We start from the raw sequence: 16,045 nt of genomic DNA on the forward strand, positions 1-16,045 counted from the left end.
TTAGACAAAAAAAACACATTAAAAATAAGACATTTCTGTCCCCTTCACTTCTGAAATGATTGAGAATCCCGATTTTTTTTTTTTTTTCAAATAGAGATCATAATTCTGAACAGACGACTAAACAAAATAGCATGTCGTTTACTAGAGGTTCTGACAAAATGTCAGTTGCTGCAGTCAATTTTTTTTTTATATTTATTTATTTATTGCAAAATCTGCACTTCTTCTGTGGATAATATTATTTTCATAATGATCCTTACTCAAGCAGCAGAAGTTAAATGACAGTGTGCAAACATTTAGCATTTTAGGTCAACATTGCTGTCTTATCAGCCAATATTGTCTTTAATAGCTCGCATAGCACTTCATCTGTTATAACATGGGATTTTGACCAAATACATTTAATCTTGCTTTTTCTAAAATGTTGCAACCATATTTTATTTTAAATACCTTAAAGTGCGAATGAGCATGTAAAGCAAATATCTTTAAAAGGAATTCCGTATGGAGCATGCCCCTGATCCGTGCAATGTTCTCACCTTTTTTCCCCCTTATTGTTTGCATCTCTGCACTGTACCTTTACAATGACAACATCATCAATAAATTGCATTTTACATCTATACACTTAGCAAACGTTTATACAATGCATCTTGCATCAAAGGAATATAAGCAATTTGTGACAGAACTAAAAATATTCATAGTGAAGGAAGCCAGGTTTATTCGAATACTAGACAGGGAAAAGAGCTACAGCAAAGGTGAAATGCAAAAAATAAGAATCAATTTCAATATGACTTAAGAAAGTTGGTTATGACACTTTCTGTTATTCTGGTTGTACATAATGCTCCAGATTCACTAATACACTCACTGTAAGGCTGAATACGTGCATGTTGAGAAAAACAAACAATTCAAGACTAAATAGAATTGGTCAATTACAGTATTCACTTTTTTTTTCTTTTTTTTTTCAGTACATTTCACTATCATTCAATCTATCATCAGCAATCTGAACAATCTGTTCAAGTGCCTTTAGTATCAGAACATCAATGTCGTCCTCTGTTTCAATCTCATCATGGTAGTTCTTCACTGGGAAGATGTTTGTCATTGGCACACCAGTTTTGATATGGCACCAATCCATCTGGACAGGGACAGAATGTGAGGTCAGGAAATTAAACATGTCTATTAGACAAAATCAGAGCAATGTGTGCAATATGTAAACGTGAAACATGTATGTCTTTTGGATATCACATACCTTCTCTTTGATCTTCTTGCTAGTGTATAGCTTCCTTATATCATTTTTGACCAGTGGACATGCTTCATCCACTTTAGTCATGATAATCACTTGAGGAATCCCTAAAGCAAATGCAGAGGCAAAGTAAAGGTTCAATAACATGTTTATTTCTTCCCCATCAAAATTGAGCAAATTTGTGGCAGCATTTATTGAAAGGTATATACATATCTACATAACTGACCCACATCAAATTCTGTGGGTTTTTATATACTGACCATAATCAAAATGAAAAAAAAACTGTAATGTATGTGAGCTCATGAATGAAAATCATAAACATTCAGGGGTCAGTTTTACCCATATTACTGATTCTCTGGCGGATGATCGTCAGCTTGTCAATGACTCGATCATCTGCAAACTGGACTGTATCTGCAGCTATGATGTAAACCAGGCAGAAAGACTGGTCTGAGAGCTCGGGGTCACTGGTATAATGCTTATCCTCTTGTGTGAGTGGTTGCTTCTCATCGAACTATATTGCAAATTCAGCAAAATATGTGAAATGTCAGGCATATTGCATACACATAAATCTGATGATCTTAAAATGTTATTTTCACAGTTAATTTAGTGATTTATTACCTTATAGCCATCCTTGACATAGCCAAACACTGCTTTGACGATGTCATCTGGTTGTGACCCAGTCAATACTTCAGGTTCTAAGCCCATGATGTCCTTGAAGACGAAGGGCAAAGATTTCTTCCCACTTTTGATGGTGAATCCTCTGAGCTATACAAATCATCACCAAATTTATTTGTGAACAATTAAAATCCTCATATGATTAGCCAAATTGCTTACAATGCTCAAGAGTGGGTCAACTGGGCATTTCTGGGTATTTTAGAAAAAACATGCAACTATAGGTAACAGATACCTACTTTTTGTGTGAAACTACGACTGTCAGCACCAATAGATGCACTAACTAGAGCTCTAGCGGAGATCCGTCCTTGAAAGGCACTATTGAGGGAGTTAATGAAGCTGGACTTTCCTGCTCCAATTTGTCCAGCTACCAGGATCTTGATGGCTTTTACATCTGGATTAGTGGGTGAAAAGTTTTCCAGCTTTTTTTGTAGAGCTTCTTTCTTACTATCAAAACAAAACACAATTTTGTCCACTATCGAATTTCAATGAAAGCAGTTTGGTGCATTCCTGTGATCACAAATAAAACCTGTGACTTAACACGTGTTCTCTTTTTATGTGAAATAATGATAAATATCAATATGTTTGATATAGCATAAATTATGTGCACCACTGAAACAAATTAATAAATTATTGACACTGTAATTTTTTTTTTATTGTAAATCATTGGTATATAAAATGTCAATGCTGGTGTGTTTAAGTCTTTATGTAGGGCTAAGAACAAAATGTCTGCTTCTGTTTTCATTCATTTTCCGTGGAGAAATGGTTGGGTTGTGTTTGCTTTAGAGAGGAGTGCTAAGGGCAGGTTTTAGAGTAGCGCTGGACTTATGTGTTCAACCTGATGGGCGATGCGCAGACCGATCGTTGTACAACATCAAATAATTTTTGTGGTACTTTGTCACACAACGACGATCTGTGCAGCGCTGCTTCAAGTTGAACACTCCAATTTTATTTGGTGTGTTCGATCTGAAACGGCGCTGCACGGATGTGGCTAGACCGGATACAGCTACGGCTGGAAGTGATGCAAATTCTTGCCATAAAATAACAATAATTGACAACACAGCATAATATAGCCTATATACATTCGTATATATGAAAATGCGTATTTTTCAATTAAAGACCGCTTATAGATTTAATATGAGCTGCTTTTGGTGCTTGACACTTTTTTTTTTAACTGGTCATTTTGTGTTTCAAGAAAAATTTAAAATGTTTCCCTCTGTTTAACAACATTGAACGACTACTTCCCTTACTGATCACGTCTCTTGCGCGGCTGGATGTTGGACTTGTGAAAAATAATTCCTCATTCGCGCGAATCGCGCCGCAGTATGTCTATTTGCGTCTTTGCATTGACTTAACATATAAATCACTCGCGATTAATGCTTCCTTCTGGTCTGATGTGAACGCACCATTAGACACGTCCTCAGTCAAGCGTTGTGTGAATTAGCGCGAGCGCCGCTTGCTTTGCTGGCAGAGGATTCCGCAGCCTTACTTGAACAGTTATGTTCACGATTTCTGATTTACTTAAGTATTCTGCGTGAGAGTGGCTGTGACTGGATGATGACAAGTATCGGGGATCATTTTCAAGTGATCAGCACTCCTGCTGTTGTATCAGTCAGTGGTTAGCAGAAACGGGACAAGGAAGCTCACGTACGGGACACACAAATTATGCCCAAGTACGGGACGGTTGGTAACCCTATACACGCAACCACATCACATCACATACCTTCTAAACTCTACACTCCTATTCACCTTATTTTGCAAAGCGGAAGTAAATACGATGACGTACTTCCTTATAATGTGTTAGACTTCCGTTTCGCTACCTTGTAGGTAAGGAGCGATGTGGGGAGAACACACAGAGAACACTGTTAAACGCCGTGATGGTAAATATTTACCACACCCGCGGTGTATAACACAGTGGGAGGATGAAATGAAAAAGTGGCCTGCCATAACTTATGAGGACATTTTAAATTGTTTTGTGTTGTCGCTCGGAGTAGACGAGTCTTCGATGCGGAATTATAAAAGCACGGAGGCATATCAGTAGCTACGTTACCTGCACAGCGGAAAAGTCGGTCGAGTGCTGGTACATGAAATAGACAGCGATTTCGTGTTTTTAAAAGCAGACGTGAATGCAAGTCAAAGTGGCGCAAATGTGCATTCAGAATGTTAGCTTCATTCACCATTCATTTCATGGACAAAATATGCAGTGAAATATGCAATGAAAGTGAATGGTGACTGTGGCTAACATTCTGAATAATGTCTCCTTTTTTGTTCCACTGAGGAAAGTATTCAAAGTATTGGAATGATGTGAGTAAATATCAGTAAATGATGAGTAAATGATGACATGTTTTATCTCTTTCATCTGTGAAAGCACTTGTTGATAGTTTTAAATTAGTAATTAAATTTTTTGGTCCTTATCCGTAAACTGATTACTGTGCTGTGCAGCATTAGGTCGGATTAATAGCATCCAAAATAAGTTATAAAATAACTTAAATATGTGTTTCCTTTTGTTCCATGAGTTTTGAAAAAGTGACCAATTGGTGTTTATTTACCTAGCACTGCTAAACTGTATCATTTTCAGTGTATGTTGGAGGGGGGGGGGGGGGGGGGGGGGGGATCACAATAAATTGCATCTTGACAATATGATTTGTGTTTGTGTGTGTGCATATACAGGGAGAAAAAAGTGATATAAGATCTTGAAAATAGCTTCTTCACCCTTCGGAGGTGCGTGCAAATCATAGGGTGCCCCACATCCACATTCAGCTCTTGTGCGTGGATTATGATCAAAGCAAATGTCTTGCAGGTATTTTTTACGTTTGAACCAGCTATTATGACACCCCCTAACTGCGCAAAGTACGCCAGTCTTTCTGTAGTCCATATTAAAAGTTAACTAGCCTGTAAAATCTACACAGTCGACGCAAAACTACGTAATCACAATACAACTAATATTAGCGGAAGTGCTTTACCGGAAATCTGACACATTATAGTTCGAAAATGGCGGCGTCCGCGTTTACATGAAAAATAAGGTGAATAGCCTATCTGAATAAAGACGGAAATGCTAGTCCCGTCTAAGGGGGCGTTCACACATCGCGTCTTTTGCGCGCTCAAGTTCGTTATTCCAAATGTAGACGCGCGGTATGCGCGCTCATAATGGAAGCGACGCGCTCGTTTTTTCCAGGCGCGTCCGCGCCGCATCGAGATAAAAACGTCTCAACTTTTCAGAATGCTGCAAGAGCACCGCGGGTCATGTGACAAGAGCCAACCAGTCAGCTTCCTCACCTTTTCCGTTACTTTGAAACCTCAGCAAAAAAAATGGAGGAGCAGCTCATCATTGCGGTCCAGGGATTTCCTGAACTTTATGACTTGTCAAACCCTCATTATTTTAACTCCAATAAGAGGAACAATGCATGGAGAGGCATAGGCTTGGAGCTTGGAATAACTGGTAACTGGTAAAGGAGAGCGCAGCTGATGGTTGCTTAGCAACGACAGACGCCTCCCGAGCGCAACCGCCGCGCTTGGAAAAAAGGAGAAAGCGACGCGCCTAGTGTTTTCCACGAGTTTTCAGGCGCGATATGTGAACGGCCCCTAAATCGGTAGCCTACATTAAAACACAAACTTCGGGGGATAAGAACTCGAGCGTTGTTTAGAAAACTGTAGTCCCGTCCGGATATTAGGCTACTTCAGAAATATTGTCATGCACTGTGGTCTTCTGAAGAAACTAGTAGGCTAATTGTAGATAGTCATATTCATAGGAATACCAATATTATTTTAGGCCTATAGGGAAATAAAATTCTTAGCATATTTGCACTTTTAACTGAACTAATCAGTGTTTTGACTTCACAAAGATACAGCCTGCACATAAATACATAGCTACTGGTCAGCATAGACAGAGCAGTTTACATGTAGCTTACCTCCAGTCAAATTTTCTCCACGGCTTATCCAGTTCTATGGAAAAACATATAGGTCTTAATAATTGTGTATGTGACGAATAAAAAATCTTGAATAGTAATCAATGTGGTAGCATCAATCTGAGCTATCTCTAACTACATATGTATAAACCTATAATTTGTGTTCGTGTGTATAGGATATATACTGTATATATACACATGTATATGTGTGTGTATATATATATATATATATATATATATATATATATATATAATTATATGGAAGAAGGACCCTCTCACCTGGATTTGATGGTGGTGGTTGTTGTTGCACTGGTTTTGAGTCTGATCCTCCCATTGTGTTTATTTATTTTTCCTTTTGATATATATCTATATCAGCTCTATCCTGGGACACAGCTGACTTGTACTCACCCTTAGACAAATGAAAGCAAATGAAATCAGACGTGTGCAGGAACCTTTATACATATATTGGCTTTAATTTCACTTTCATTTTTGCAAGCTCGCATGCAAAAATGAGGACATTCTTGTTCTTATTGTTTGTTCGATCTGTTGGGCACTTTTTTTTTTTTTTTTCTTTTTTTGTATAGCACATTTACAACAGCCACTCGGCTGACCAAAGTGCTTTACAGGAGAGAAAATTATAAAAACATACACAGAAAACAAGCCAGCTAAAAAGAACAACCCATTTTGAAATTACAGTAAGACAGCAATCAATACACCAAGGAAAACAAGTAGGTTTTTAGCAGGGACTTAAAAACAGACAGGGAAGGGGCCATTCTAATCTCTAAAGGCAAGGTATTCCAAAGTCGTGACCCTGCCACCACAAATGCACGCTCCCCTCTACGCTTAAGTCTAACAAACAAACAAAAACAAAACAAAGCCTGGTCGCAAGATCTTAGGCTTCTAGATGGAGTGTATAAATGAAGGAGTTCAGAGAGGAGTTCAAAATACCATGTTTATGTAGAATAGAGCCCAGAGGTAGCATGTAGAGAGAAAATAGAGAAGGAGATAAGATAGAACCTTGCGGAAGTCCACAGGATAGAGGTGCAGGGGAAGAGGTAAAATTACCTAGCTTCACTATAAACTTTCTGTCCAACAGGTATGACTGAAACCAATTTAGAACGGTAGCTTTTAAACAATATAATTTTGCACTCTCAAAAGGGCGGACTCAGTGCTGTAGACAGACTTAAAACCAGATTGAAAAATCTCATAAATACAATTACTTGTCAGAAAATGTTGAAGTTGATCCAGCGCAATTTTCTCCAAAACCTTAGAAATGAAGGGTAAAACAGAGATAGGCCTAAAAAAAATTTAGAACAGCAGAATCCAGTGAAGGCTTCTTGAGTAGGGGAGTGACCGTAGCCACTTTAAGATTGGCAGGGACAGAGCCAGTTTGGAGACACTTATTGATAAGAGACACCAAACCAGATCCAATTGAGTCAATTATTAATTTTAAGAATCTTGGGTGAATAATATCATTAGAACAAAATGAGGGTTTGAGCTTATCAATCACATCCTTCAATGACTGGAAATTGATAGGAACGAAAGCATCCCAAAAGGCAAAGGCCGATGACAGGGTAGAAGAGACAGTTAAAGTGGGGCAGACACTAAGTCTCAAGTTAGTAATTGTGTCACTGAAATATCTCAAGAAGCTTTCACAGAGAGCATCAGAGGCATCAGGTAAGGAGTTAACAGAAGGATTTGCAACAGATTGAATAATTAAAAACAAAACCTTAGGTTTAGAGTGATTAGTTTCAATTAGATTGGAAAAGTATGCAGCTTTAGCAGACTTAACAGCAGTTTGGTAAGATGTAAGAGAGTCTTTAAACATTTGGAAAGAGATATGTAGCCTGACCTTCTTCCATTTGCGTTCTGCCTTTCTACAGTTTTGTCTTAGAAGATGGGTATCAGAGTTGTGCCATGGTTCAGATTTTGTCTTGTGCTTTGTGAGGCTTAAGGGGGGCAGTCGCATTTGCTACCTTGAGCCAGGCAGAATTTAAAAGGCTAAGATGTTGATCAGCATCCAAGTCAAATAATGGTTGATCAAGAGCAACCCTGAGCAAAATTCAGCAAAGCACAAATTGAAGTTTGAGCTAAACTGAGGAGAGTAGTACCGAGACAGAGTTACAGGTGTAGTAGAATCCATAGGCGAGAACAAGATCCAGTGTATGGCCCTGGATGTGAGTAGAGTCTTTGATCCACTGGGATAGTTTAAAGGGACAGTATAAGGGAGGGGAAGTCTCCACAGGCTTTATTCTTTCAAATAGGGTGCAGCAGAAAGGACGGATCTTATCTTTTACAAACGCATTCTGTGTGAACTGCATCAGACAGATTTGATTGCAAAATAGATAGCTGTGGACTATAAACCAATGAACTTATGTTCAATGATATGCTAACAATATATTTACATCTGATACCACTTTTTTATTTATCAGTGCTACAGACTGTATGATCTTTGTCACACATTAAACTGCATGTATTCTGTAAAAAAAACATTTATAGAATGCACCAATTATCCTATATAACAATTAAATAACAGTAGTGTAATTTCAATTTACAGTCTTACAGCACTGTTAAACAATGTTCTGTAACCCGTTTTAATTGTCAGTGTAACCCCATTTAATTGTGCATTGACATTCTGTCATAGAAAAGTAATTTTGTATCTCCTTTTGATTTGTATACCACAAAGACCCTGAGGTGTATTTGGTGTAATATTATGATTACCTCTATGGGGGCGCTTATCTCAATTACTCAATATACATTTTGAGTAATTTACTCAATTAGATTAAGTTTAGATGAAGTCAGCTGAACATGCACGCACAAGGTTAGCATGTGGTTCAGAAACTATTCAATTTTGTTAAGTTTCTTTATTTGAATGTGCATATTCATTTATTAAGAATGCTGTTAATCATTCAGGTTTCCAAATGATACTGTCATTCAGGGAAAAAAGCTGGCAATGTTTCTCGTCACTGAGTTTTGCCTTTCTTTGAATGAATTGATATTCATTGTACTTTACATGTGTTATAAAAAACATTAGATGTTTTAAGAACTATGTGTCACACCCATTGGACTGTTTTTTGTGTCACACCCATTGTACTCCCTATGTGCTCTCCATGCCCTAGTTTCTCCCATGTATTTCCTTATGCCCTTATTTGGTCCTTCCTGTTTCCTGTTCCCATTATGTTCCATCTATGTCAGCTGTGTTTCCCCGATCCCCTCGTTTTCTCCCTCATTACTTAAGCCCTGTGTTTTCCTGTGTCTAGTGTCCGCTGTTATACGTTATTCCGTGTTTGGTCTCCTGTGTTCGTAAAGTCTCTGTTCTATTGGATTATTAAAGACTATTTTGTTCAAGTTGATCCTCGTCTCCTAACCCTTACTCAAGCCTGCCGGCCTCCTCCTTCTCCTCAGCCCACAAGAGGAGAATGCGGAGGAGGAGACTGTGGCCTCCAGCACCAGAGCACCCTCCAGTGCCGGCTCCAGCCTGAGAGAGCCCCCCTGTGCCCGCTCCTCTAGAACCCATCCTGGCCGGTAGACCACTAATTTTCCCCAAGGAATTTTTTTGGGGGGCTATAGGGGACCAAATTGAAAGAACCAAATTCCCTATCACAGCTATGCTGATGATACCCAGATCTACCTAGCCTTATCTCCAAATGACTATAGCCCCATTGACTCCCTCTGCCAATGCATTGATGAAATTAACAGTTGGATGTGCCAAAACTTTCTTCAGTTAAACAAGGAGAAAACTGAAGTCACTGCATTTGGATACAAAGATGAAGTTCTCAAGGTGAATGCATACCTTGACTCTAGCGGTCAAGCAACTAAAAATCAAGTCAAAAATCTGATTCTGGAGACAGACCTTAGTTTTAGTAGTCATGCCAAAGCAATAACTAAATCAGCATACTATCATCTCAAAAACTTTTCAAGAATTAGATGTTTTGTTTCCAGTCATTTGTTCATGCCTTTGTCACCAGCAGGGTGGATTATTGTAATGGTCTCCTCACCGGCCTTCCAAAGAAGACCATTAGACAGCTGCAGCTCATCCAGAACGCTGCTGCCAGGATTCTGACTAGAAGCAGAAAATCTGAGCATATCACACCAGTCCTCAGGTCCTTACACTGGCTTCCAGTTACATCTAGGATTGATTTTAAAGTGCTTTTACTTCTTTATAAGTCACTCAATGGCCTAGGACCAAAATACATTGCTGATATGCTCACTGAATATAAACCTAGCAGACCACTCAGATCATTAGGATCGAGTCAGTTAGAAATACCAAGGGTTCACACAAAACAAGGGGAGTCCGCTTTTAGCTATTAAGCCGCCCACAGTTGGAACCAGCTTCCAGAAGAGATCAGATGTGCTAAAAAATTAGCCACATTTAAATCCAGACTCAAAACTCGTCTGTTTAGCTGTGCATTTGTTGAATGAGCACTGTGCTATGTCCAAACTGACTGCACTGTATTTTGTGTATAATCATTTTCTCTTAACTGTTTTAAATAAATTTTAAATCAATTTATATATCATTTTAAAATTCCTTGTTTTTATTATTATTTTTAATTCCTTGTTTTTATTGCTGTGGCTATTATTTGTAATGACTATTTCACTTTCTTCTATGTAAAGCACTTTGAATTACCACTGTGTATGAAATGTGCTATACAAATAAACTTGCTTTGCCTTGCCTTGTCTTGTGCTGCTGTGACTTCACATGATCAGGCTCACTATTGGCTGATTCAGAGGTCGAGGTCAGCCATTTTGTGTTGACACCATTGTAGTCCTTAGTTCACAACACTTAAGTGTCACCTCAGTCAACACTTAAGAATCAGTCTTAGACTTTACTGAAAGTTGCTTTTAGCTTCTTTATTAAAGTCTCCTACTCTTAGAAAAGTCATACTTTTTACTAAGAATTTTTTGACACTTAAGTCAAAGCTTAAGACTATTCTTAAGAGCATTTCTGAGAAGTTGTATACATACGGGCCCTGGGGCCATATGTATAAAGCCACTCAGAGTAAAATTTTAGTCCTAAGTGTGTCAAAATTCAAAGAATTACATAATTTTACTCTTATTCCTAGATTTAAGAATAAGAGTGATTCATAAAAGTTCCTAAGAGTTAAGACTAGGTCTCAGCTCCTAAATTATTTAAGAGAGCTGGAGAGGTCTCCTAACCTAGTTAGGAGTAACAAGATGGCAGCAAAGAGGAGACAAACACTTTCCAGCGAAGATATGACATATTGGAGTTATGTGACGATATGGAGTTGATAAAATGATACAAACTTGATTGTCAAGATCAAAAAGTCTTTTTTTTGCAACTGACAATGTAAGAAATGTAATAACCTCTTCCACACAACAAGTCAATGCTCTAACTGCAGAAATGTTAATAAATTAAATTGTATTTGGCTGGAAAATTGGAAAAATACTGGAATGCACCGGTGATAAAACTGTAAGCAGGGTCTTGCATATTGTAAGACTAACCCCACCAAACACAACCGTGGTCAAAAGAGATATGTGGATTTTTTTTTTTATGACCCCACATTTCATTTAAACCATCAAAATACAAAGGACAAAGAAACACTGACCAGTGTTGCCAACTGCTTACAATTGAAAGTAGCTAAAACTGGTCACTTAATGTTGCTATATGACCTCATTAAGGTGAGTTCACTGATCTATATTTATGTAAAATATTAACTCACCTTTATGGCATCATGGTAGAGTTTTGTAATGTAGACAAGCTTTTTCCAAGAAATTGACTTTGTTGCTAGGCTTTTGAAAAAATGTCTCTAAAGGGGTGAGGAAGACATTAAATCTAGCGACAAAATAACTAAATTGGCAACATTGGCACATTGACTACAACATAAGTTATTAATATTTCATTGGTCCTCTTGTTTTTGCATGTGTTCATAATTTCTTTGTGACAGCATGGCCAAAAATTATGATCGCGCAATTAGGCATGTTTCATTGCATTATTATCACAAATAAAACAACCGACTCTAAGCAACTATGCAATATGCTTACAAAATCTTGCACTTTTTTTTTTTTTTATTAAGGGTGAAGGTGTCCAATTACCTAGGCCGGACATTACTTTTGGCCACTACTATATGGCAGTTTATTGACTTTCCAACTGACCGCCAAATCATATTGCAAAAACAAGCCACTTTTATGAGGTTTGTGGGCTTTCTTGGAGTTGTTGGAGCCTTTGATGGAACTCATGTTCACATCATTGCTCCAACTGTAAACGAGGAGACATACCAATAGAAAACGAAGCATCAGTAATAATTTGTGATAATTTTGCACAATGCAAAACATAAAAAAAAAAATCATTTAAATATTAAAAATTTCAGTGCCTTAATTAAACGATTTTATTATAGTTACATTAAATGATTGGTGTTGTGCTCCTGTGACTTCACATGATCAGGCTCACTATTGGCTGATTCAGAGGTCGAGGTCAGCCATTTTGTGTTGACATCATTGTAGTTCTTAGTTCACAACACTTTAGTGTCACCTCAGTCAACACTTAAGAATCAGTCTTAGACTTTACTGAAAGTTGATTTTATCTTACATTTACATTACATATACATTTAGTCATTTGGCAGACGCTTTTATCCAAAGCGACTTACAATTGGGGAATACAAAAAGCGATTAATCTTGAAGAGGCGATCAGACAGAGGAAGTGCTCGTAACACCAAGTCTCAGTCATTGTTCAAATAAGTACAAGCTAGTAGGTGGAGAGAAAGATAGAGGGAAAGTTTTTTTTTTTTTTGAGTTTATGATGAAGTCAAGTACTGCCGAAAGAGATGAGTTTTCAGTTGTTGCTTGAAGGTTGCCAGGAATCCGGCGTTCCGGATAGGGGTGGGAAGATTATTCCACCAGCCAGGAATGGTGAACGAAAATGTTCTGGAGAGTGATTTTGAGCTCGTGATGGTACCACAAGGCGTCGCTCACTAGCAGATCTCAAACTTCTCAAAGCTTCTTTATAAAAGTCTCCTACTCTTAGAAAAGTCCTGCTTTTTACTAAGAATTTTTTGACACTTAAGTCAAAGCATAAGACTATTCTTAAGAGCATTTCTTAGAAATGTTATACATATGGGCCCTGATTATTAAATACTATTTTGTTCAAGTTGATTCTCATTCTCGTTCGTATCTCCACAAATTTGTGTAGGTCTATATAGATGACATCCTCATCTACTCCCGGAGCATGGCCGAACATAGCCGCCACGTTGCAGAGGTCCTGCAACGCCTGAGAGACTTCCAGCTATTCCTCAAGGCTGAGAAGTGCTCTTTCCACCAGTCCTCAGTGCAGTTCCTTGGGTATAACTTCAGCAGCAGTGGCATCCAGATGGACGAGGGGATGGTGAAAGTTATACGTAAATGGCCCACTCCTGACTCCATCAAAGAGCTTCAGCGTTGCCAACTTTTATAGCCGCTTCATCCAGAATTACAGTTCTTACAGACCATAAGAACCTGCAGTATCTTAGACAGGCCAAGAGACTGAACCCTCGTCAAGCCCGATGAGCCCTCTTTTTCACACGCTTTAACTTCCCGATTTCTTACCGTCCAGGCCCCAAGAATGTCAAAGCCGATGCCCTGTCTCGCCTCTATGATTCCCAAGAAGAAACCAACGAAGAACCCGAGTCCATCATTCCCGAAAGAATAATCGTAAGTACCATTCAGTGGAACTCGAGTCCATTCTCCTCCACCAATGCTTCCACAGCCACTCCGCTGGCCTGTCCACCCGGCTTGCAGTATATCCCCAGGGCTCAACGCACACAACTCATCCAATCCGTGCACTCATCTCTGGGCACTGGCCACCCAGGGGCCAACAACACCCTCTCGCTGCTGAGAGACCACTTCTGGTGGCCCAATATGGCCGAAGATGTCAGAAGGTTCGTCCAGGGATGTGTAGACTGTGCCATGTCTAAGAGTCCACACCACTTACCAGCAGGCAAGCTACTTCCTCTGTCCGTTCTCAATTGGCCCTGGTCACACCTAGGAGTTGATTTCGTCCTCCGATGGTAACACATGCATTCTAGTGGTGGTTGATCGATTTTCTAAGTCATGTCGTCTGCTTCCTCTCAAAGGTTTGCCCACTGCAATGGAGACTGCCGAGTTAATGTTCAACCACGTCTTCCGATACTTTGGGATTCCAGAGGATATAGTCTCTGACCGGGGACCCCAATTCATATCAAGAATATGGAAAGCCTTCTTCAAGCTCCTAGGTGTGACCATCAGTCTGTCCTGTGGATACCATCCCCAGACGAACGGCCAGACCGAAAGGAAGATTCAGGAGGTAGCTTGATTTCTTCGAACCTTCTGCCATGGCCATCAGAACTCTTGGAACCAGTTCATTGGCTGGGCCGAGTACGCCCAGAATTAACTGCGCCAGCCAGCTCCGTTCCAGTGCGTACTCAGTTACCAGCCACCCATGTTCCCCTGGTCTGCGGAACCAGCGGATGTACCATCAGTGGATCACTGGTTCCGAGAGAACGAGAGGGTCTGGGACGCTGCTCACCACCATCTCCAGCGAGCAGTGCGTAGGCACAAAATAACAGCCAACCTTCGTAGGTCCAAAGCTCCCATGTACCAACCTGGACAGAAGGTCTGGCTGTCAACCAAGGACATCCGGATGCGCCTACCCTGCAAGAAAAGTCGTGGGGGAAATCGTGGGGGAAAGTCGTGGCCTAATGGTTAGAGAGTCGGACTCGTAATCGAAAGGTTGCGGGTTCGAGTCCCCGGCCGGCAGGGATTGTAGGTGGGGGGAGTGAATGTACAGCGCTCTCTCCACCCTCAATACCACGACTGAGGTGCCCTTGAGCAAGGCACCGAACCCCAGACCAACTGCTCCCCGGGCATGGCTGCCCACTGCTCTGGGTGTGTGTGTGTGTGTGTGTGTGCATTTGTTCACTACTCACTGCTGTGTGTGTGCACTTGGATGGGTTAAACGCAGAGCACCAATTTCGAGTATGGGTCACCATACTTGACAATACGCCACGACGACGACGACTAAGAAGCGGAGTCCCAGATTTGTTGGTCCCTTCACCATTGTCAAACAAGTCAACCCGGTCACTTACCAGCTCCAGCTCCCCTCAGTACAGGATTCACCTCACGTTTCACGTCTCACTGTTAAAACCTTACCACTCTCCTGTTTCTCCCCCCACAGAGCCTGGCACGACAGAGGAACCCCCTCTCCCATTGATATACCAAGTCAAAGAGATATTGGACTCCCGGCGCCTTGGTGGTCAACTTGAGTACCTTGTTGACTGGGAGGGCTACGGCCCAGAAGAGAGATCATGGGTTCCCAGAGATGATGTCCTTGATCCTGTCTTGCTTGAGGAATTCCATGCTAGCCATCCGGAACGACCAGCACCCAGAGGGAGGGGTAGACCACCACGACGTCGGGATCCTCGCCCCTCGGGAGCGGGCCGTGGAGAGGGGCGTAATGTCACAGATCTGCCAGGCTCTGTCACCAGCCAATCACAACACACTCCCTCACCTGAATACTGATCACACGCACCTGCACTGAATCATGTCACTCATCAACCAAGCCATAAAGACACACACCTCTAAGCACTCAGTGTCCGTCTCGTTCTTGCGAAGAGGACTGCTATAGCTTCACAGTTCTATGCCTGCTACTTACCTCCTTGTCTACTTACCCGCAGTGTTTCCTCCCAAGTGTGTTCTCCCGTGCTCCTTCCAAGTCTGCAATCAGTGCGAGGTGTGTGTCGACTCCAGTTTCCAGCACTCTGTTGTAAGAAGATTATCAAGTTACCATTCTGCCGTTTACCGAAAACCTCCAAGTACTATACTCACCTGTTTCACGCATCACTGCTCACCTGTTGACAATAAACATCTGGTTATTCATCCATCTCTCTGTCCTTCTTCTGTAACATTCATCAAATTCATTCAAAATTCTTTGGGGGGAGGGGGGTATATAGACCTAGAGAGTTAAGTGCAGTTTTAGACATTGCAAGTTTGAGTGTAAAACATGACAACAATTGACATGGCAATTCAATTGTAGCACCCTCAAGCTGAATCATTACTGGTAAAAATGCAATTTTGCAAAAATAGTCATTTCATCTTTTATAAAGCATTGTCCCAACATTACTAGGCATTACTAAGCAGTTTATAAATACAGCTATAAATGCCTTGTTCTTCATTTATAAGCATATCTATTACAAAGGAGATTTAAAGGCTTAGTTATCTTCCTAACAGAAAAAATAAACAAAAACAACACAGAGGGATACAGAACTCA

At 40.3% G+C, this 16,045-nt stretch overlaps 1 protein-coding gene across 1 annotated transcript; it reads right to left on the minus strand.

Moving 5' to 3' along the window:
* Positions 1 to 295: 295 nt before the first annotated feature.
* On the minus strand, positions 296 to 6,244 carry LOC306869753 (interferon-induced protein 44-like). The gene is made up of 7 exons (XM_079416655.1): positions 6,088 to 6,244; positions 5,812 to 5,845; positions 2,143 to 2,350; positions 1,850 to 1,996; positions 1,571 to 1,742; positions 1,238 to 1,338; positions 296 to 1,123 (listed from the first exon to the last, which is right to left on the minus strand). Exons 1-7 carry the CDS (start codon positions 6,140 to 6,142, stop codon positions 953 to 955), a joined length of 888 nt encoding a protein of 295 aa, XP_079272781.1. The 5' UTR covers positions 6,143 to 6,244; the 3' UTR covers positions 296 to 952.
* Positions 6,245 to 16,045: the final 9,801 nt, after the last annotated feature.

The sequence above is a fragment of the Barbus barbus genome (assembly GCF_936440315.1).
Source record: "Barbus barbus genome assembly, chromosome: 5".
NCBI lineage: Eukaryota > Metazoa > Chordata > Actinopteri > Cypriniformes > Cyprinidae > Barbus > Barbus barbus.